Source organism: Myxine glutinosa, chromosome 3 (genome assembly GCF_964187855.1).
Source record: "Myxine glutinosa chromosome 3, kmMyxGlut1.1, whole genome shotgun sequence".
Classification (NCBI taxonomy): domain Eukaryota; kingdom Metazoa; phylum Chordata; class Myxini; order Myxiniformes; family Myxinidae; genus Myxine; species Myxine glutinosa.
In genome coordinates, this window is record NC_136263.1 from 171,754,522 (window position 1) to 171,776,324 (window position 21,803).

Below are 21,803 nucleotides of genomic sequence, written 5' to 3' on the forward strand. Positions count from 1 at the left end.
GAGAGAGGAGGGGGAGGGAAGAGAGAGAGAGAGGGGGGGGGGGGGGGAAGAGAGAGGAGGGAGAGAGAGAGAGAGAGAGAGGTTGGGAGAGAGAGAGTTGGAGAGAGATGAGAGAGAAAGGGGGGGGGGGGAGAGAGGGGAGAGATGGGGAGAGAGGGAGGGAGAGGGGAGAGAGGGAGAGAGAGAGGAGAGGAGGAGAGGAGGAGACAGAATTATTCCTTCAGCTTATTAAGTGATTGATTCAATGATGAACTGGATTATCATCTGAGCACGTCCATCATCGAGGTTTTCATCTTTCAAACCCCAGAACCCTTCCAAATGGCTGGTTCACATCAAACTTAGTTGAGTCTGAAAGTCATCCAATCAAGCAGAGAGATAGATTTAAGAGATATATATATATATATATATATATATATATATATATATATATATATATATATATACAGATAAAAAAGAGAGGAAGATATATAGACATAGATAAATATAGAGAGACAGAGCTGTCGACAGAGAGAGATAGACAGAGGAAGATATAGATATTGAGATAGAGTGATTGAGGTAGAGATAGATAGACAGACATTGATGGAGATATCAGGAAGTCGGTAGACTTCTTCCGTAGGGATAGCCCGGACACTCCCATGGCTCAATACAACATAAATCTTCAAAAAACATCTACCAAGATAAAACTATAAACCGATAAGTTACCTACCAGTCATCCGTGGAGAAATTCCCATCCAATAACAATCATTAAACTTTAGGATATCATCGCTGAAAAAGAAAAATTAAAGACCCAAAAGTGCTTGTTTGTCATTCTTCTTCTCATTGTAAACCACTCCTTTCCTATTCCATCTCCAGATGCTGCATGACGTCATTGCTGGGCACTGAAGGGGGGCCCGGCGATGACGAGCGCTGAAAAGGAGCACTTAGTTTTCACTCCGGTCGTTTGTTTTCTTTCTTTCTTGTTTGTTTATCCGGGTAATATCTCAGCCATTCTTTGAGCTAGGAAGCTGAAATGTCAGCACAATAGTGAGCAAGTGCTTTGGCAAAAACAGAATTTTTTTGTTTTTTGATTAATCAGTTGACTGATGAGTTACTTAATTAATTATTATCGATTAATTAAGTACCTATTTATTTCCTTTCTCATCTGGGCAATATCTCAGGCACCCTTTGAGTTAGGAAGCTGATTTATATGACCCTGACCAAGTGATTTGGCTGCAAATGGTATTTTTGGTTTATTGGTTAATCAAATAATCGATTATTTATTTAATTATTTGATTAATGACTTACGTTAAAAATTTTTTTACAGATACAGATTCTGATGAAACAGTGGTGGTTTAGGTATTCTAGTAGCCAATTGACTAATAATTTAATTCTTTTATGATTATTATTTATTTATTTTCATTATTAATCACTTATTTCTTTCCTTTCTTATCTTTTTTTTTTTTTTTTTTTTTTTGTATACTGAATCGAGGCTCGTGAAAGAGCTAACATTTATTTCACAAACAAATCAACCAGACAAACAAAATATACAAAAAGAGGGAGCGGAAGACAAGATGGGGAGAGAAGGGGAAGCACACAACCACAACATTTGAGAGCAGGGAGAAGTGTGGGAGGGAGAGGGCTTGGGGGCAGGAGGCGTGGGAAGGGGAGGGGGGGGAGTGGAGGGGGCGGGGGGGAGAGGGGGGAGGGGGAGGGGGAGGGAGAGGGGGGAGGGGGGGAGGGGGGAGGGGGAGGGAGAGGGGGGAGGGAAGGGGGGAGGGGATGGGGAGGGGGGAGGGGAGGGGATGGCGAGGGGGAGGGGGGAGCAATATCTGGGCAATATTCTGGGCAATATCTCAGGCACCTTTTGAGCTAGGAAGCTGATATTTGGGCATGACATTGACCAAGTGGTTTGACTGTAAAGGCTATTTTTGAATTATTGATGAATGAATGAATTATTTAATTTTTGATTAATTAATTTCATTAATTTGCAAATAGTTACAGCTTCAGATGAAACACTGGTAGTCGTGGTATGCCATTAGCCAATTGATTAAGAAATCATTTTACGATTACTATTTATTGATTTTAATTATGCAATTAATCAATCAATTGTTGTACACATCTCCCTCCCAAAACCGTCTCTGTTTGCTGCACGGTGGTATTGCCGGGCGCCGAAGACACCCCTGCAATGCCACGCGCTGGAGGATGTTATTTATTTATTTATTTGGTATGGGGCCACTGTACTTTGAATGTATCTGTACTTGTTATTATTATTTTCTGACAGACAATCTCAAAATTGGTTTAAGCTACGACCTTGGTTTAAACACAAATCTACTGCATTTTATGGTGTAGAGATGCAAACTGATAGTAATTTTAAGAGCATGAAAGGATTATATGAAAAGTACGCAAAACCTTTTTTGAGATATCCTGTTCACAGACATAGGGGTGAAAACATAACCTTAACCCACCGTCAGTAGTTGTATTTCTTTTCTCTCTTTTTTTTTTTTTCTTTCTCTTTCTCTTTCTCTCTTTCTCTTTCTCTTTCTCTCTTTCTCTCTTTCTCTCTTTCTCTTTCTCTCTTTCTCTTTCTCTCTTTCTCTTTCTCTTTCTCTTTCTCTCTTTCTCTTTCTCTTTCTCTTTCTCTTTCTCTCTCTCTCTCTCTCTTCATTCATTTCCTTGCTTGATTTGTGCAATTGTCATCCCCACTGCTCCACTCTCATCTTGTTACCTTTTTACCCTATGTCTTTCGCTTTTCCATTCCCTTAAATTTTATAAACAGTACAAAAAAATAAAATCGATTCAAAAATTAGAGTTTATAAAAATGGAATGTTCACCAGATGACCTTGGTTCGATTCCTGTTCTGGGCGTGTAATTTTCCCACACATGTCAATTAATTAGTTATAATTATGTTCATTATTTAACTAGCAACGGTACCCACCCTACGGGCGGGGCTTCAATTGGGAGGCCCAAATGAAAAGGTAAAATCTTACTATAATTCACCAAATGTCCATCCGTCCGTCTGTCTGTCCGTCAGTCCGTTCGAAGATACCGTAAAAACTGCTGAACCGATCGCAACGATATTTTGGGTGGATAATCCTGGGATCTCCAGGAGTAAAATAGGCTATTTAGTTTTCCCAATTTCAGCTTTAGTCTCCAGCATTCTCAGGTTTGGACTCCCGCATAACATTCGCGTTCACATGACGTTCATTGTGACGATGTTCTCATTGTGACGATGTTCTCATTGTGACAATGTTGTTTTCCCGGGTGCCGCACAAACGGCTGCACCGATCGCTGCACAGCTGCACCGATCGGACTCGGTGACCTTTATAGAAAAGACCTTTTATAAGAACACGGGTTGAATCCCTGTTTGAGAGAATTCCAACCCCCTCGCCGCCATGACGGCTGTCTCTCCAACTTACAATCCCACAAGATATGCTGAAAGGACGCCCCAAAACCAATTATCTTCCTTTCAATTCATATATAAACATCATTAAAAGTAAATAATGACCTCGGCCAAAGTTCAAATGACGTGAGTTTAATCTCTACATGAGAGAATTCCACATAGCTATTTGGGTGGTGAATACGCTAACAGATCGCTGTCTCCATCGATCTTGCCAAGGCCGTAACAGCTATCGGCTCACAATCCTTTTAACTGTTGATTTGGAAGTTTTTACAATGAAGGAAACACATATCGGGAGTACATACGACATTGGGAGCACTAATTGCACGCGTCTTCAGTATCAAGCTTAAATCTGTCATGGCGGATCTGAAGAGCGGATTCTTGGAGAAGTGGTGGGCTACTTCAGCATGAAGGAGGATCAGAAACGTGGACTCCCACACTGCCACATCCTGCTGATACTTGCTCCCGCATGACGTTATTTTCCCGGGTGCTGCACAAACGGCTGCACCGATCGAGATTTAACGGATGTTTATACAAATCGTTCAAAAGAAAAAAAGCCTTCAATTTCTGATATTTAGCCTTTTCATTTGGACCTCCCAATTGAAGCCCTGCCCATAGGGCGGGTACCGTTGCTAGTATCAGAAATTGAAGGCTTTTTTTTATTTTAAACGATTCATATAAACATCCGTTAAAACATATCACACGCAAATCATCAAAATCTAAACAGTATCTTACTATAATTCACCAAATGTCCCACAGTGATCGATACACTATGATCGTGATGATCGTGATCGTGAATCGTCATCAATAATCATGTTCACAATCGCTATGTCGTATGTACTCCCGATACGTGTTTCCTTCAGTTGAAATGGGTTAGAATTCCCGTGTCCTTATAAAAGGTCTTTGTCCGAGGTCACCGAGTTCGATCGGTGCAGCTGTGCAGCGATCGGTGCAGCCGTTGGTGCGGCACCCGGGAAAACATCATCGTCACAATGAGAACAATGAACGTTATGTTAACGCGAATGTTATACGTGAGTCCAAACCTGAGAATGCTGGAGACTAAAGCTGAAATTGGGAAAACTAAATAGCCTATTTTACTCCTGGAGATCCCAGGATTACCCAGCCAAAATATCTTTGCGATCGGTTCAGCAGTTTTTACGGTACCTTCGAACAGACAGACAGACGGACGGACATTTGGTGAATTATAGTATTATTCTCAAGATTATATATATTTTTCTCCATTATTTTTAGCCATACCTGATGATCACCATTCGAATATTATAACTATATTTTATTTGACAGTGTTTTTTTTCTATTACTTGGGATTTTTTTTTTCTCTACACGATCAAGGCTCATGGAAGAGCCAGGTGATAGAGGGTATGACCTGACAGTCTGGCACAAGTGCAACTCTTGGACACAAAAAGCAAGGCGTAAATCAAATAGGAACTAGAATGGCACTCGGTGGAGAGTATACCTCCGCCAGGCTGAACAGTTTGCTTTGTATCCCAATGATAGGCCAGATCTGGATTCGTACCTGAACCAAATTCTAATCAGTTTGTTCTTATCGCCTACCCAGACTCATCCACTTCGTTTTGTCATAAGTCATCCATAACGTTTTTAAATATCATGTTAAATATCGCTTTTCGCCCGCTCTCTCAATGGTGAAGAATCACGGAGTAATTAAATAATTATCGTATCCGACTCCATATTCAAATCTTCACCAAAATCAAATCAATTCGTCCTTGTCACACACACAACGGGTCCACCAGGTTTTGTCCAAATCCGTCCGTAAATTTTTGAGATATCGTGATATTTATAGGTTTTAGCCCTATCTCTCAATGGTGAAAAATCACTTACAATTAAATAATTCTCGTATCCGAATCCATATTCAGATCTTCACCAAAATTGAATCCTTTGGTTCTTGTCACATACACAACTTCTCCACCAAATTTCGTCCGAATCCGTCCACAACTTTTTTTATATATCTTGTTCACAGACAGACAAGCAGACAAACAAACAGACAGACAAGAGTGAAAACATAACCTCCACCCACCTTCGGTGGCAGAGGTAAAAAAGAGAAGAAGGGAAGAAACACTGCAACCTCTTTTTCCATGCCTGTGGAATCAACTTCCACATCCTCTTTAATCCCACTCTTCGCTCCACATCTTCAAGACAGTTGTTCACCACCATCTCATATTGTCCCCAATCCAAAACCATGGTGTTTTCTACCCTCATTAACCCCACCCAAATCCCTCCCCCTTCCAATTTTCAGTTTTTCCTCATTGGAGTTTCATTCTGTATCCATCTTGTCCACCACATGCATGTATGTTTTGTGTCCTGTTTTTGTTTGTTACGTCCTGATCCGTTAACTGTATCAGCTCGTCCACGAGCCTCAACTGTGTACACAAAAAAACCTGAAAGTAAGAAGGTTAGGTTCGAAGTTCAAAAGCCCAACTCATCAAATGTTAGGCAATGAGTAATGAATTGATTGCAAATTGTAAAAAATCATCAAAAGTCACTCAAATGTGCTGGTTGAACAGGTTACAGCATCCTCAAAAGCATTGGAACGAGAGTTGAGAACAAGGCGATGATGGGGTGTTCACTCAAGAAAAAAAATCAGACCAGAGTTTGAATATTTATGCAAGTCGATCAAAACAAGATCAAAAGTAATGATGTGCAATACTGACCTTAACTGCAATCAAGAACTGCTGCCAGTCTTCTTTGTTTGCTGCCTTGTCAGGATATTTCAGTTGGATCTTACTCTGGCGTACAGGGTACCCTGTTGGATTTGGTACAAGTGATAAATAAATGTTTTTGGAATGATGTGAAAAAAAATCATGACTTGTGCAATGTTTATGAAAAATCATGCGGTCCACTTGTAAGGATTAGGTGAAATTTCAACAAGACCAGCTGGTAAGGCCTACTGAGTGAGAATAACAAGTATTTTTAAAGTTTTTTTTTGCATACAAGATCGAGGCTCGTGTAAGTATTTCTCGATAACCTCCCAGTTTTCCACGTAAAATAAAATCATGTCTCATTAATACGAAATGTAAGACTTTACTAGTTTTTGCTGCAAAGGTTTTAGCTCGACAATCTTTTACTATATCATGTTTGAATGAGGATACATCGGCACAGTCTTAAAACACAAGTTCCCATAGGGATGCGGTCATTTTCAACGAACAACATGTTGGCAGAAAAAGTTGAAAACCAAAAAATAACGAAGAAACAAAAAGAGCAGAATTGCTTCTTTTCATGATTAGTGCAGCAGCTGTGCTTTCATTTCTTCTCAACAAGGGACGATTTCAACCACCTCACCCAATGACTTATATTTCACCCTTCGGCTGCCGTGGTGAAATAATACGTACACTCGTACAGGCATAATTATTGTCCGCAACATTCTGAATGAAAGTCTTGAAATTGGAACGTCTGAAAAACACCATTCTTCAAGAATTATATAACTTCATTAAATGGAGGAGGTCCATAACTGACAAAATAATATTTATCTTGCTTATGTAAATATAGACCCAATGAGAACCATTTCCAATATAATCTTCTCAATTCATAACTAGAACAGCACTTGGGTAAAGCGCATAACTCCGCCAGGCTGAACTTTTTCCGTTTTGTATTTCACCGATAGGCTGGAACTCTTACGAATATAAACAACTTCTCCTATCAACACTCAATAATTCCCTAATCTGTAAACTTGGCAAACTCATGACCATCCTTAAACCGAACAAACTACCCAACAAAGCAGCCTCCTCCCAACTTATCGCATTATCTTGCACACCCTCCAAAGTTACAGCACAACCAACACTTACACTCACAAACTGTCACATATCATTCTCGCACACCAAGGACGGATTCAGACCAAACCCCTCTATTACCACTCTCCTCACAAACCACAGAGAAAACACCTTTGATGGCTTCAAAAGTATAAAACCAACAAAAATAATTATATTCACTAGAATATATCAGAAAAGTATTTGACACCATTTACAAACAAAATACTCAACACAAACATGCACAACAACACAAAATGTTGAATTGCCAACTACCTACCATGTAGACCATCATATGTAACTTTTAACGGTAAGTCATCACGCACACGATACTTTACAAGTATGTACAATTAATTATGCATAAAACCAAGAAATACATTCATGGACAAGATGCTCTCCACTCATTGAGCCGAGTTGAGTTGTGTTCTCCATACATTGAAAGTGGTGACTCGAGTACTCGAGTACTGAAGGGAAAGTCCATTGAAAGTGTCATTGCACTGATGAACCATTGAACGGTAGTTATGACTTCATTGACTTCATATAATGGGGTATGCACAAGTATGCGAAGCGATAAATGACTTATTTGTGTGAAAAAAAATGGAAGTTCGCTGAAGATGCACAAATTATAAACCACCATACATACAGGATGTTCCCTCCAAGGAGCGGTTGAAAAAATAAATGCCTGTGGTGTTTATTGGAGGAAATACTGCATTTTGACAATGAATTGTCAAACATTTTCTAGAACAAATAATTGACAAATGCGGATTTTTGTTTGATTTGCAGTCTTATTCAATGTAAATTTAGAAAGTTAGAAACAATCAGAGATTCAGGTAAGCTTGTTGATTGTTTATTTCAAAGCCCTTTGTCCCATTTGTATTCCAGTCTGTTCCAATTATCGAATTTACCATGAAGTAAACCTCCTTTTTAATGGAATTTAAGATGACAATGGTATCATCCAAATCGAAAAATTATATCAATCATTTCCATACTTCTATTTATTTATCGATAGATATATAAAACCGAAAAACACGGTCAGTCCGTGAAGCCGTCCGTGAAGCGTGTAACTGTATGTCTATTAATTACGTTCTGTTTGAAAGTCAGTTGGATCCTGCCTATTAATTACGTAAATCTATTAATTACGTACTGTTGGAATACACATTTTGACCCTTTAGATTGCCGATAACTCTTAGACCTTCAAAGACCCTTTAAGTCCCCCAAGACCCATAAAACTACCAAGACCCCGAAAGACTTAAAAGACACTTAAATACCCAAAAGACCCCGAAGACCCTTAAATACCCCGAAGACCCAAAATACCACGAAAACCTAAAAGACCCAAAAGACCATTAAAGACCCTGGATACCCAAAATACCCCAAATACCCAGAAGACCAAAAATACCCCAAAAACACCAAACACCATTAAAGACCCTGAAAACCCAAAATACCTCCAAAGACCCTTAAAGATCCTGAAGACCCAAAAGACTATGAAGACCCTGAAGACCCTTAAAGACACAAAATACCCTTAAAGATCCAGAAGACCCTGAAAGACACAAAATACCTCGAGGACCCAAAATATGCCAACAACCCTTAAAGACCCCGAACACACAAAATACCTAAAAGACTATGAAGATCCAAAAGACCCCGAGGACACAAATACCTTTAAAGACCCAGATGACCCAGAAGATGCTGAAAAACACAAAATACTACGAGGACCCAAAATATGCCAAAGACCCTTCAAAACCCCAAACACCCAAAAGACTCAAAAGGCCCAGAAGCTCCAAAAGACCCCAAATACCCTTTCGACCCATTATACCGCTTGGACCCTTGAGCATTTAGAGATTTAGACTTAGACAACTTGGACCTTTTTAGATTACAAACAAATTACAAATAAATTTGTACAAAATAAATGTTTGTATTATGATTGGTGTTAACCATAACAACACAGAAACTCAAATTCAGTCAGGTCATTATCCTCGGTTAAAACAAACCTGTGCCTCTGTAGTGACGATGTGTGATCAGGCGAGCAAAGCGAACCCATCCACACTAGTTTAGTATAAAAATATTGACTTCAACTGATACCATAAAACTTTGGAAACCCTTACCCAAATAAAATTGAGTTTTGCTTTTCTTCATTTCTTTGATGGCTTGGAGTTTTAGTGATTCATTTTGAGCATATTTCACACTTGCTACATTTCCTACAGCAAGGTGGTTAAAAACAATAACCACCTTTAGAGGCCATTTTTCCCCGCAAAGCGGGGGTTGGCCTTTTTCGGGAACCGTGGTTGTTGTTGTTTTTTGGTCCCCTTTTTGAAGCGATGTTTTACGGCCGGATGCCCTTCCTGACGCCAACCCTTTTTGCCACCTTTAACGACAAACAGGGAATTACCAGTGAACTGGTACTCAATTAGCCGACCTCGGAAGGATGACGGGCTGAGTCAACACCCCTGGCGTTAATTCAGCGATCGACTAGGGATTCGAACCCAGGATCCTAGGTATCCTAAGCCGGCACCCTAGCCGCTAGCCCAACACCAGGGTTCAAACCCTACAGCAAAGTGGTTGAACTTATGAAATCTTTATATATTTTTTATAATTGTTGAACCTATATCCAATAAGCAAGACATCTTTATTTCTAAATTGTTCTCCAACACCCAGATGTCTTTTAGGTTTCTAATACCCCCTTCCCAAGATAAACCCCTTCACCTCATTTATAGTATATGGTAAAAGGAACATTCCATTTCCATCTTTAGGAATTTATTTTATATTTGGATAACTCGTGCTTTCTTACAATAAACACTTCATATTTATTTAGTATAGAATGTAAAATTTCGAATGAACCTCATTAAGGTGACTTCTGATTGATATAATTTTCCCGTTGAAGGAAACTCTATGACAATCCGAGGCGGTAATTATAAAATTCACTTAGTATATAGTTTTTGTTGACACAGAGAGATATGCAAGATTTTTGGAGACATTGAATTTAGAATATTCACTGAATGAAAATATTGTATTTGTTATTACACCATCGTTAAAGCTCCATCAATGACGTCACAACTGATCAGTATTTAATTTATACGCCAAGATATTTGAATAAGATTATCGCTGTAAAAAAAAACCCCATTAGTTTCAATCTTTTTTGAGGAGAAACCTAATACCTCTCTAAATGAATTATTAATTGTGAAATCAACTTTGTAATTATTTTTAAGCTAAATAGTTGAATATGAAGTATGTGTTTGCATATCCATAATTTTATTAACTGGCTCATCACCTTGTTCTTTCATAAGACGCGCAATTTCGGAAGACATCTGGGTAATTTCATAGGCTTTGGGTGTAACTGATAATATTTTCTATCCACCTGTCCCGGGGTTATAACTAAATTTATTGTTTTTCTCGATGATATTAAACATGGTATTAAATGTTTCCATAGACAATAAAGGTGCTTCATTTTCTTTCTCAGGATTGAGTCGAAAGGGATGAGAGAATGAAGTAGTACAATCACTCTTTGTAAAATTTAAGCGAAGGATTGTGCTTCTCATTGCTATTCAATATGAAATAAGATATCTTCGTACAGCATTGCCATTTATTAATTATTTTCATTTTTATTAACTTGTCCAAAATGCTTGAAACTTCATGAAACACCAGTTATTTCCTGCTTTCTTACTGCCTACTGGTAATAATCAGTCTATTAAGTAGAATGCCACTCGGTGGAGTGCACAACTCTGCCAGGCTAAACAGTTCATGTTTTGTATCCCAATGACAGGCCGGATCTGTATCCAGACCTTTCCCAAAATCTAATCAGCTTGTTCTTGTCACTTACCCAACTCATCCACCAAGTTTTGTCATAACACGTCCACAAATTTTTGAAATATTGTGCTTTATATTGGTTGTGGACCAATCTCTCAATTGTGAAGCATCACATAAAAAATAAAAAATTCTCGTATTCAGATAATGATCAAGTCAAATACCAAGTCATCATTAAATATCAATACCTTTTCATTAATAAGACAGAACTGAGCAAATTGTTCTGTTGGTATGACACTTTTTGAATTTGTTGAATATTAATTATTCATGATCGCCTCAACAATAAAATCTAGAGGTTGATTTACCTTTTCGAGTTGGTTGAATATTTCTTCATCATCATATTCTAAATCATAGTGTCATAGACAAAATAGTCAATAGTCAATCATAGACAGACGTGCTCTTTATTGTGAGGCAGTTGCAGGAGAAGTACATGGAGAAGAGGAAGAAGTTGTTTCTTGGGTTTGTTGATCTGGAGAAAGCATTCGATAGGGTTCCATGCGAAGTATTGACATGGGCAATGAGGAAGTTAGGAGTGGAGGAATGGTTGATCAGAGTAGTGATGGCAATGTACAAAAGAGGGTGCACAGCTGTAAGGACGAAAGATGGGAACAGTGGTGAGTTTGAGGTGAAGGTGGGAGTGCATCAGGGGTCGGTACTAAGTCAGCTACTATTTGTAGCTGTGATGGAGGTGCTGGCTCAGAACGTAATGGAGGGCTTACCTTGTATTTTTTTTTTTTTTTTTTGTATACTGAATCGAGGCTCGTGAAAGAGCTAACATTTACTTCACAAACAAATCAACCAGACAAAGAAAATATATAAAGAGAGGGAGCGGAAAACAAGATGGGGAGAGAAGGGGAAGCACACAAACACAACATTTGAGAGCAGGGAGATGTGTGGAAGGGAGAGGGCTTGGGGGGAGGAGGCGTGGGAAGGGGGGGGGGGGGAGGGAGAAGTATAAAACACAAGGACACCAAGGACTTCCAGGACAGAAGTTGGTATTTCAAAAAAGTGGAATTGGGGTGAAATTAGCGGGGGTAGAAAAGATCAAGGTTTTGGATAGGGGAAGATAAGAGATGGTGGTGAACAGCTGTTTTAAAGACCTGGAGGGTAGAGTGGGATTGAAGAGAGTGAGGGAGTTTGTTCCAGAGGCGGGAGAAAAGAGGAATGAAGGAGTGAAGGTGAGCAGAGAGTCTTGATTTTGGCAGTTTGACCATAATAGGGTTGCAGGCAGATCTTGTGCGACCTGTAGGGATATTTGCGGGACAGAGCCCAGAGAGAGCTGGGGGGGCAAGGCCAGAGAGGAGTCGGTAGAAGACGGAAAGACCACCAACCTGCCTGCGGTGAGTGAGTGAGAGGCCCTTGGAGTTAGCTTCATCGCGGGAGATTCCAATGATTCTGAATGCTTTGGTTTCAAAAGAGGGCGCACAGCTGTAAGCACAGTATGCAGATGGTCTGGTGTTGATTGCGGAAGGTATGGATGGACTGAAGGAAAAGATGAACAAGTGGAAGGAATGTATGGAGACAAAAGGTCTGAAGGTGAATATCGGAAAGACGAAGGTGATGGCAAGTGGTAAAGCATGTGGTGAGGTGGAAAGAACTGGGAAGTGGCCGTGTGCTGTGTGCAGGAAATGTGTCGGAGTGAATTCCATTCAATGTACAATGTGCGCTGAGTGGGTTCATCAAAAATGCAGTGGTCTGAGAGGGTCATTAACCAGTGTGGCACCTACATTCAAATGTAAGGTGTGCACAGAGGGAGCTGCAGATGGAGGAAATGTTGAGTTGGATCTTGGAGACGGCGTGAACCTGGAAGGTGTGAAAACATTTTGCTCCCTCGGAGACATGCTGAATGGAGAAGTTGGATCAGACTCGGAAACGGTTGCTCGAGCGAGATGTGCATGGAAGAAGTTTCGGGAACTGAGTGGCGTGCTGATGAGGAGGGGAGTGTCGCTGAAGCTGAAGGGAAAGGTGTATGCTGCATGTGTGAGAAGTGTTATGATTTATGGGAGCGAGATATGGGTAATGAACGTAGAGCAGCAACGAAGGCTGGAAAGGGTGGAAATGCGAATGGTTCGGTGGATGTGCGGAGTATGGTTGAGAGAGAGGAAGACAAATGATGAATTGCGAAAGATGATGGGGATAGAGCCTGTGATGGATGCTGTGAAGAGGAACAGGTTGAGATGGTTTGGTCATGTGTTGAGGAAGGATGAAAGTGACTGGTTGAGAAGAGTGATGGAAATGAATGTAGAAGGAAGTAGAGGACGGGGAAGACCGAGAAAGACTTGGCTAAAGATGGTGGAAAAAGAAATGCGGGCAAGGGGGTTAACAAGGAGATGCAGAAAATAGGGCAAAATGGAGAAGATTGTCATGGGGCCCGCAAGGCTAACCCCCGCTCTAGCAGGGAAAATGGCCTTAAAATGCATGTTGTGTTGTTGTTGTATCATCTTCTAAATCATCTAATTCTCCTAATTATTGTCCCCTCACTTAACTAAAGTCTTTGAGCATTTGAAGTTTTTGGGGTACATTCATTATCATGGGAATTGTAGGTACAGATGCTTCTAAAAAAAATTCTGAGGTGTGCGTTTTAAAATATAATTTCTCTAGGTTTTCATTCATATGCTTCTTCACCTGTTAGTTAATTGTCTCTGTTTCTTCTCAATGTCTTCCTGTTGTTTTACAACTTTTGAAACTAACTTCTTTTGTTCATTGAACCTTCTTTGCTCATTCTTTGACAACCATTCATTGAAGAAAAAAACTGTAATATCTCATCTTTGTTCAGCTTCAAAATAATGCAATGATACTTTTGCTTTACCTGCACCATACCACTTTCAACTATATTTTTAACTACATAATGAAGAACAGTTAAATCTTTCTAACAATTAAATATGTCTGTTGAATTTAACCTGAATAAAATTCATGTATTGGCATTATTTCTTATTAAAAGATGAGGGAGTTTAAAGTATGATAGTTTTAGATGAATACAATTGCAAAAGGAATGCCTCCCTCTGGTATAGTAGCTATCCAAAACTGATTGTTTTTAGCCGCGTCGCAGACGCTGCTCATAGAGTGCCCTCTGCTGCTGTTGTTGTTCTTCTTCTTCTTCTTCTTGTTGTTGTTCTTGCAGAGAAGACAAAACCTCAAAGCTCCACCCATTCTGGGAACCATAGCTCCACCCATTGTGGGAGAGGCTTCATATAAACAAATATCCACCATTTTATTAACTCGCATAGCTTTGAGGCCTGTTTTGTAGGCCCGTGGTGTCTTCCTCTCTCACACAGTTTTATTTCAAATCAAATTCGATATATCATTTCATTTTTCACAGTCGCTAACATAGTTTTAGACTCGGTTGAAAAAAAACGGGAAGAAAATCCGATGGAAGTTGCCCTTTATAGAACGAAATGAATTCTCAAAGGCCTGTAACTTCAAGTCCATTGAGATATATTTTTTTAAATCGCGGCATGGTCAGTCATACACCGCCCGAAAAACAGACGGGAAAATGCCGAGATATATAAATATTTTGTTTAAATCGCGGCATGGTCAGTCATACACCGCCCGAAATAACAGACGGGAAAATGCCGAGATATATTAAAAATTCGTCCATTTGATGACAATCGTCACGATGAAATATTTAATTTATACGTCGTCACAATAATGTGGAGAGAGGAGCATAGCTTCGTTCACGTGTCGCCACATACGGGAAATTGCCGAGATATATATTTTTTAAATCGCGGCATGGTCAGTCATACACCGCCTGAAATAACAGGCGGGAAAATGCCGAGATATATTAAAAATTCGTCGCCACACACGGGAAATTGCCGAGATATATTTTCACTTTGCACAAAAATAACATCAAGTAATCGAATCAATAGGAATGTCCTGTGCCTATAACATCGACGTTATAGGCACAGCTGCATCTATCTAGGCATTGTGTAACATCGACGCGGCTTTTGTTTTAATTAAAACTTTTTGTACTTGTTTTTTCTCCTTAACACCATAATCAAAGATAACTAGGTTCTTTTTTGATGTATCCACTTAGTGTATAGTTTTTGCTGACAGAGAGAACCATTTCCATTTTGATGATGATTTTTTTTATCCACCTCTCTTTCAAATCTTTGTAATTCTTCAAAATTAAACAATCTATGGAATCTTGAAATGAAGCAAAAAATGAAGTTATATTTTCATGTAAAGTCTTTCTTGTTTCCTTTCATTTCCTTTGATATTATATTTTACCATATTAAATTTTACTCCCATATAAAACTTTTGAAATATTTAATTCTCTCAAACTGCTGCTAAATAGAATTTGAACATATGAATTATGGCCTTAACATTTTTGGGGTCCTGAGGTCAAAGGCCAAAGGTCAGAGGTCATGTCAGGTAAAAATGTGAGAACTTGTGAACAGCTGAAGGTATTGAAAATTAAAACCTGCTACAGGTGTGTATAATGATGTAAACATGAACTGATTAAATTTTGGGGTGAATAGGTCAAAGGTCAGAGGTCATGTCCGGTAAAAATGTGTTAACTTGGGCACAGCTGAATGGATTTAAATCAAACTTGATACAAGTATTATAATGATGTAATAATGTGGGTGGAGGCATATCAGTCGACGTTGTGACGTCGAAGAGTGCCATTCTAATTTAAAACCTTCTTTGAGGAAGATGAGCAATAGATAAATTCTAAGAGTGGAGTCACCCCAGAAATTGAGCTGGCATGCCATCCCATGAGGGACTATATACAAGTGGCACCTCTTAACTGGAATGGCTCCTGGAAGCTGAGTTTAAAGACAGTGATGAGGCATTACCAGTAATGAGGCATGGCAATGCACGGGAACCAGTTCTTGGATCCAGCAAAGAGCCCTCGTAAACTCCACGCTCATCCATTGGCAGGACTTGTTCTACCTTCCTGTCCATGGAGACTGCCAACACCCATTCACGCACTCTTTCACGATCTTCTTCCTGTTGAAGAAAAGCTCCTAACTATTGAAAAATAAAGATCTATTTGAAAAATAAATCAGTGTCATAATGATGCCGTCATCATTTCCAAAACATTCTACACTATGTTCATTGCTTGCAAATTGAGCTACCATTAAATAAGAGGAAAGTACCTCAAAAAGAAACTCATACTGTAGCTATAAGTTATAATGGACCAAGGAAAAAACAAAACAACAACCAGATAGCCTAAGTATTAATTGAAAAAAATACTGGTCTTGGTTCTCCTTTGGCTTAACTTAACTCAAAATTCTGCGTAAGCCCGCACCAAAATAATCTACCGAAACTTATATATAACCAAACTACCTACAAACAATAAACTGCAAAAGCACCACGATTAGGAAAATGTAAAATTAGATTCGGAAAACACACATAATTGTGTCGTAAGAAGGATGGTGCAAATTACCTGAAAACCTTCGTCCCGTGGAAAAATTTCTCATGAGATCGGATGAGATTTTAAAGGCATTGTAAGAAGAGGAAATACGTACTGAAACATGCTGCTCAGCAGGCAAGGGAACGTCCAGGGGGATGTCTGTTCCTTCTAAGTCCATGCAGTCTAATTTTGCTGCACTTTGCACTTCAATTGCCTTCAAAGAAAGGGACACATTCACACTATTACCAAATATGTCTTTTCAAAAAATATACACTCGAATCTATCTATAATTCCAGTAATCTCTGTGTGTATGTGTGTGTGTCCGTGTGTGTGTGTGTTTGTCTGTGACCGCTGTTTCTCGACAACCACGGGTCCGATATACTTGAAACTTGCCAGGTATATTGCTGGGGACCCGAGGATGTGCCTTTTCAAGGTTTGAAATTAATCGGACAAGTGGTTCCCAAGGTATGGTCACCGTACTCGCAAGCCGTTCGCTTTGGCTTTGCGAATGGACCAAACCATTTCATGTAAATAGAGGGGGGGGGGGGGGGGTTCTGTGGTCGTTACTGCCACGTGGTTTCAAAGTTTTTTGTTGTTGTTGTTGTTTGCACGCATGTTTTTTTGCACCCACGTACGGGCACGCCCTAGTATCAGAAATGGGGAACCTTTCCGAGTCCAAGGGTTGTAACAGCCCTTTTCAAAGTTGGTATGGGCTGGATATATCATAAGTGATTTGTAAGTCATTTTAACAACACATACGTATGCAGAAGATATGGAATTTAAATAATTGTTACCCCCGCCCCCGAAGGTGGATGGAGGTTATGTTTTCACCCCTGTCTGTTTGTTTGTGAACAAGATATCTCAAAAAGTTGCGGACTGATTTGAAAGAAATTTGGCAGAGAGATAGCAGATGTGACAAGGACGAAGTGATTAGATTTTGGTGAAGATCTGGATTCGGATCCGGCTAGTATAATTTTTTAAGTGATTCTTCACCATTGAGAGACAGGGCCAAAACTGACATATAGCAGGATATCTCAAATAGTTTTGGACGGATTTGGACGAAACCTGATGTACAGGTTGTGTGTGTGACAAGGACGAAATGATTAGATTTTGGTGGAGATCTGGATTCGGATCCGGCTGGTATAATTTTTTAAGTGATTCTTCACCATTGAGAGATAGGGCCAAAACTGACATATAGCAGGATATCTCAAATAGTTTTGGACGGATTTGGACGAAACCTGATGTACAGGTTGTGTGTGTGACAAGGACGAAATGATTAGATTTTGGTGGAGATCTGGATTCGGATCCGGCTGGTATAATTTTTTAAGTGATTCTTCACCATTGAGAGACAGGGCCAAAACTGACATATAGCAGGATATCTCAAATAGTTTTGGACGGATTTGAACGAAACTTGATGTACAGGTTGTGTGTGTGACGAGGACGAATCGATTCGATTTTGGTGAAGATCTGAATATGGATTCGGATACAATAATTATTTAATTTTTAAGTGATGTCTTTGTTATTTGGTGACAGTTGGTTCGGTGACAAGAACAAGGTGATTCGATTTTGGTTCAGGTCCGGATGCAATTCCGGCCTATCAGTGGGGTACAAACCATAAACTGTTCAGTCTGGTGAGGTTATGCGCTCTACACAGTGCCATTATAGTTTTGTTCTGTTATGGCCTAATGCATTCTGTGTTCAAACTTTTCCACGATCTTCAACACTTATATAAAATAAATAAATAATTAAAAAATACTGTGGGATTTTTCATGTCCAGCAGCATTGTTGGATTCTCCCACAATTACATCGGACAAGGTCTGCTGTTCTCAACTCCCTGGCTGATTGGTGTCCTCTATTATTTACCGTCTCTCCTCTGATTTAGCTCCATCTGCTCTCAGAGCACTCGAAGCCCCCCTCCCTCAACACCTCCTGTTGTATGTGATTTTCCAGTAACCCATTCCTGGTTAAACTTCCAAAATCCAAGCTCAGTGCATGCCTAAATTCTTTTGTTCCTAACATCTCCCATGTGTGGAATCACCTTCCAGAGGCCGTACTCTCCCATTCTTCTCTCCAGGGCTTCAACCAGGCAGTAGACTGCCGCCATGCCATCTCATCCTCATTGTTACCTACAATCTTTATTACCCCCATTAACCTTACCCAGCCGAACTCTCTTACTTGCAGGTTGCAGTGTTTCCTTCACTAACCATATTTTCCTATTTGTTCATTCCCTTGCTAAATGTGTCCAAGAGTTTCTCCGCTGCCGTATTGTTAGTTCATCACCACTGTTACAGTGCATTCAGAAAGTATTCAGACCCCTTCACTTTTTTCACATTTTGTTATAATGCAGCCTTATGCTGGAATCGTTTAAATTCATTTTTTCCCTCATCATTCTACACTTAATACCCCATAATGACAAAGAGAAAACAGGATTTTAGAAAGTTTTGCAAATTTATTAAAAAGAAAAAACTGAAATATCACATTTACATAAGTATTCAGACCCTTTGCTATGACACTTGAAATTTAGCTCAGGTGCCTCCCATTTCTCTTGATCATCTTTGATAAGTTTCTACACCTTGATTGGAGTCCACCTGTAGTAAATTCAATTGAATGGACATGATTTGGAAAGGCACACACCTGTCTATATAAGGTCTCAGAGCTGACAATACATATCAGAGCAAAAACCAAGCCATGAGGTCGAAGGAACTGCCTGCAGAGCTCAGAGACAGGACTGTGTCGAGGCAAACATCTGGAGAAGCCTAGAAAAAAATTTCTGCTGCATTGAAGGTTCCCAAGAGCACAGTGGCCTCCATAATTCTTAAATGGGAGAAGTTTGGAACAACCAGGACTCTTCCTAGAGCTGGCCGCCCGGCCAAACTGAGCAATCGGGGGAGAAGGGCCATGGTAAGAGAGGTGACGAAGAACCCGATGGTCACTTTGGCTGAGCTCCAGAGATCCTGTGTGGAGATGGGAGAAACATCCAGAAGGACAACCATCACTGCAACACTCCACCGATCTGGGCTTTATGGCAGATTGGCCAGACGGAAGCCTCTCCTCAGTGAAAGACACATGAAAGCCCGCTTGGAGTTTGCAAAAAAGCACCGAAAGGACTCTGAGACTGTGAGAAACAACATTCTGTGGGCTTTCATGTGTCTTTCACTGAGGAGAGGCTTCCGTCTGGCCACTCTGCCATAAATCCCAGATAGGTGGAGTGTTGCAGAGATGGCTGTCCTTCTGGAAGTTTCTCCCATCTCTGCACAGGATCTCTGGAACTCAGCCAGAGTGACCATCGGGTTCTTTGCACTTGGGAACCTTCAATGCAATATAAATTTTTTTCTAGGCTTCCCCAGATCTGTGCCTCGACACAATCCTGTTTCTGAGATCTGCAGGCAGTTCCTTCGACCTCATGGCTTGGTTTTTGCTCTGATATGCATTGTCAGCTCTGAGACCTTATATGGACAGGTGTGTGCCTTTCTAAATCATGTCCAATTAATTGAGTTTACCACAGGTGGATTCCAATCAAGGTGTAGAAACATCTCAAAGATGATCAAGAGAAATGGGAGGCACCTGAGCTAAATTTCAAGTGTCATAACAAAGGGTCTGAATACTTATGTAAATGTAATATTTCAGTTTTTTATTTTTAATAAGTTTGAAAACTTTCTAAAATCCTGTTTTCTCTTTGTCATTATGGGGTATTGAGTGTAGATTGATGAGGGAAAAAATGAATTTAAACGATTTCAGCATAAGGCTGCAATATAACAAAATGTGAAAAAAGTGAAGGGGTCTGAATACTTTCTGAATGCACTGTATGTTGCTCTTCCATGAATCTCGATCTTGTAGAGAAAGAAAAATCAAATCGAAGACACAGTGTACTTATTGATGGAATGCTCTGACATGAAGCATCAGCCCGACAACATAGAGCTAAACGAAGAATCGAACCCAGACTAGACAGTTCAAACCCGTCTCAAAATCAACTGTGCTACCTGTGCGTCATCTCGTCAACGTATTCTTGAAATGAATGCAAAAGTGCAATGATGTCTCAAAAAGTCCTTGCTTTGCACGTGATTTATGTGGAAGCGGTAATATGAGCCCTAGATAAGTGTAGAAAAGAAAACCAGGCCAAGGAAAAAGAAAACATGGAAATCAAAGTGTAGAAAAGAAAATAAGCTCACGTGGAGGTTTTATCGCGTTTTTCTTTTTTCCTTGTTAATGCAGCAATGAAATCCCTCTGGTGACCACAAGTTGGATTGACATTTGACCATATTATGTCTGCTGGTTGCATTAAGAGTGAAGCATGACTACGAAGGTGATGCAGTGCCGCAATAGATGAGAAAAACAATTCAGAATTCAGCTGGGGGTACCGCAGCACAATTGCCTACTTTTTAAGAAAAAACGGATTTGTGAAATAGGCCTTTTTTATTTTATTTAATATACAAGATCGAGGCTCGCGAAAGAGCGAACATCAATCACAAAAAAGGACAAACGGACACACAAAGCATACAATAAAGGGAGCGGGAGACAAGATGGGGGAGGGAGAGGAATGGACACAAGTACAACAGCAGAGAACAGCGACAACGGGAGATCTGTGGGAGGGAGGGGGCTTGGGGGGAGGAGGCATGGGAAGGCGGGGGAGGGGTGGGAAAGGTATAAAACACATGGATACTGCTAGAACTTCCAGGAAAGAAAGTTGGGATTTCCAAAAAAAAGAAGTGGATCTGGGGTGAATTAACAGGGGTAGAAGAGATCAAGGTTTTGGATGGGGGAAGACAAGGCCTACTGGAGATTTGATCCTGTGGAGCTCAGAACAAGTATGTGGCCCCATATCCTCGGCGAATGTTCATTAGTATTTGGAACAAATGTCCCATGTCGAGCCAGAACACTCAAACAAAGAATAATGTGCTTTAAAAACAGATTGTGAAAATGGAGACAAAAACGTGGCATATTTATTATTTTTTTGAACCGATTGTTAATTTATGCAACAATATTTTGCCGAATTATTCAACAATTTACTGTTTTTAAAATTTATTTATTCAAATTTATTTATTCAACAACAATTATTCCTGGAAGTCCTTGGCGTCCTTGCGTTTTATACCTATCCTGCCTCCCCCCAGGCCCTCTCCCTCCAAAAACATCTCCCGATGTCCCTGCTCTCAAATGTTGTGTTTGTGTGCTTCCTCCCCTTCTCTCCCCATCTTGTCGACCGCTCCCCTTTTTATATACTTTGTTTGCTTGTTTGTTTGATTTGTTTGTTTGATAAATGTTAGCTTTCACGAGCCTCGACTCTGTTATACAAGAAAAAAAAGAAAAAAAAAGAAAAAAAGATAATTGAAGACAAAATGATACATACATGCGTGTATGAAAACACAATAATGATAAAGATTTAAGCTTTGTCTTGAAAGGTGGATTGGTAAAGGTTCAGGATTATCGCCTGGAAATGCCGAGATGCAAAATAAGAGTTGTTCATAAATGTGAGTGACAAAGTAAGCACCAAACCAGAATA

General features: G+C 39.9%; 1 protein-coding gene across 1 annotated transcript in view; it reads right to left on the bottom strand.

Annotated features, from left to right (window-relative positions):
* The window catches only part of IFT172 (intraflagellar transport 172), a 428,976-nt gene that overhangs the window by 1,798 nt on the left and 405,375 nt on the right, over positions 1-21,803 (bottom strand). The window contains exons 45-47 of the mRNA XM_068109837.2: positions 16,422-16,520; positions 15,747-15,900; positions 6,064-6,155 (exon numbers count right to left, since the gene is read on the bottom strand). Coding sequence (XP_067965938.2) covers positions 6,064-6,155; positions 15,747-15,900; positions 16,422-16,520 — 345 coding nt within the window. The remainder of the gene's footprint in view (positions 1-6,063; positions 6,156-15,746; positions 15,901-16,421; positions 16,521-21,803) is intronic.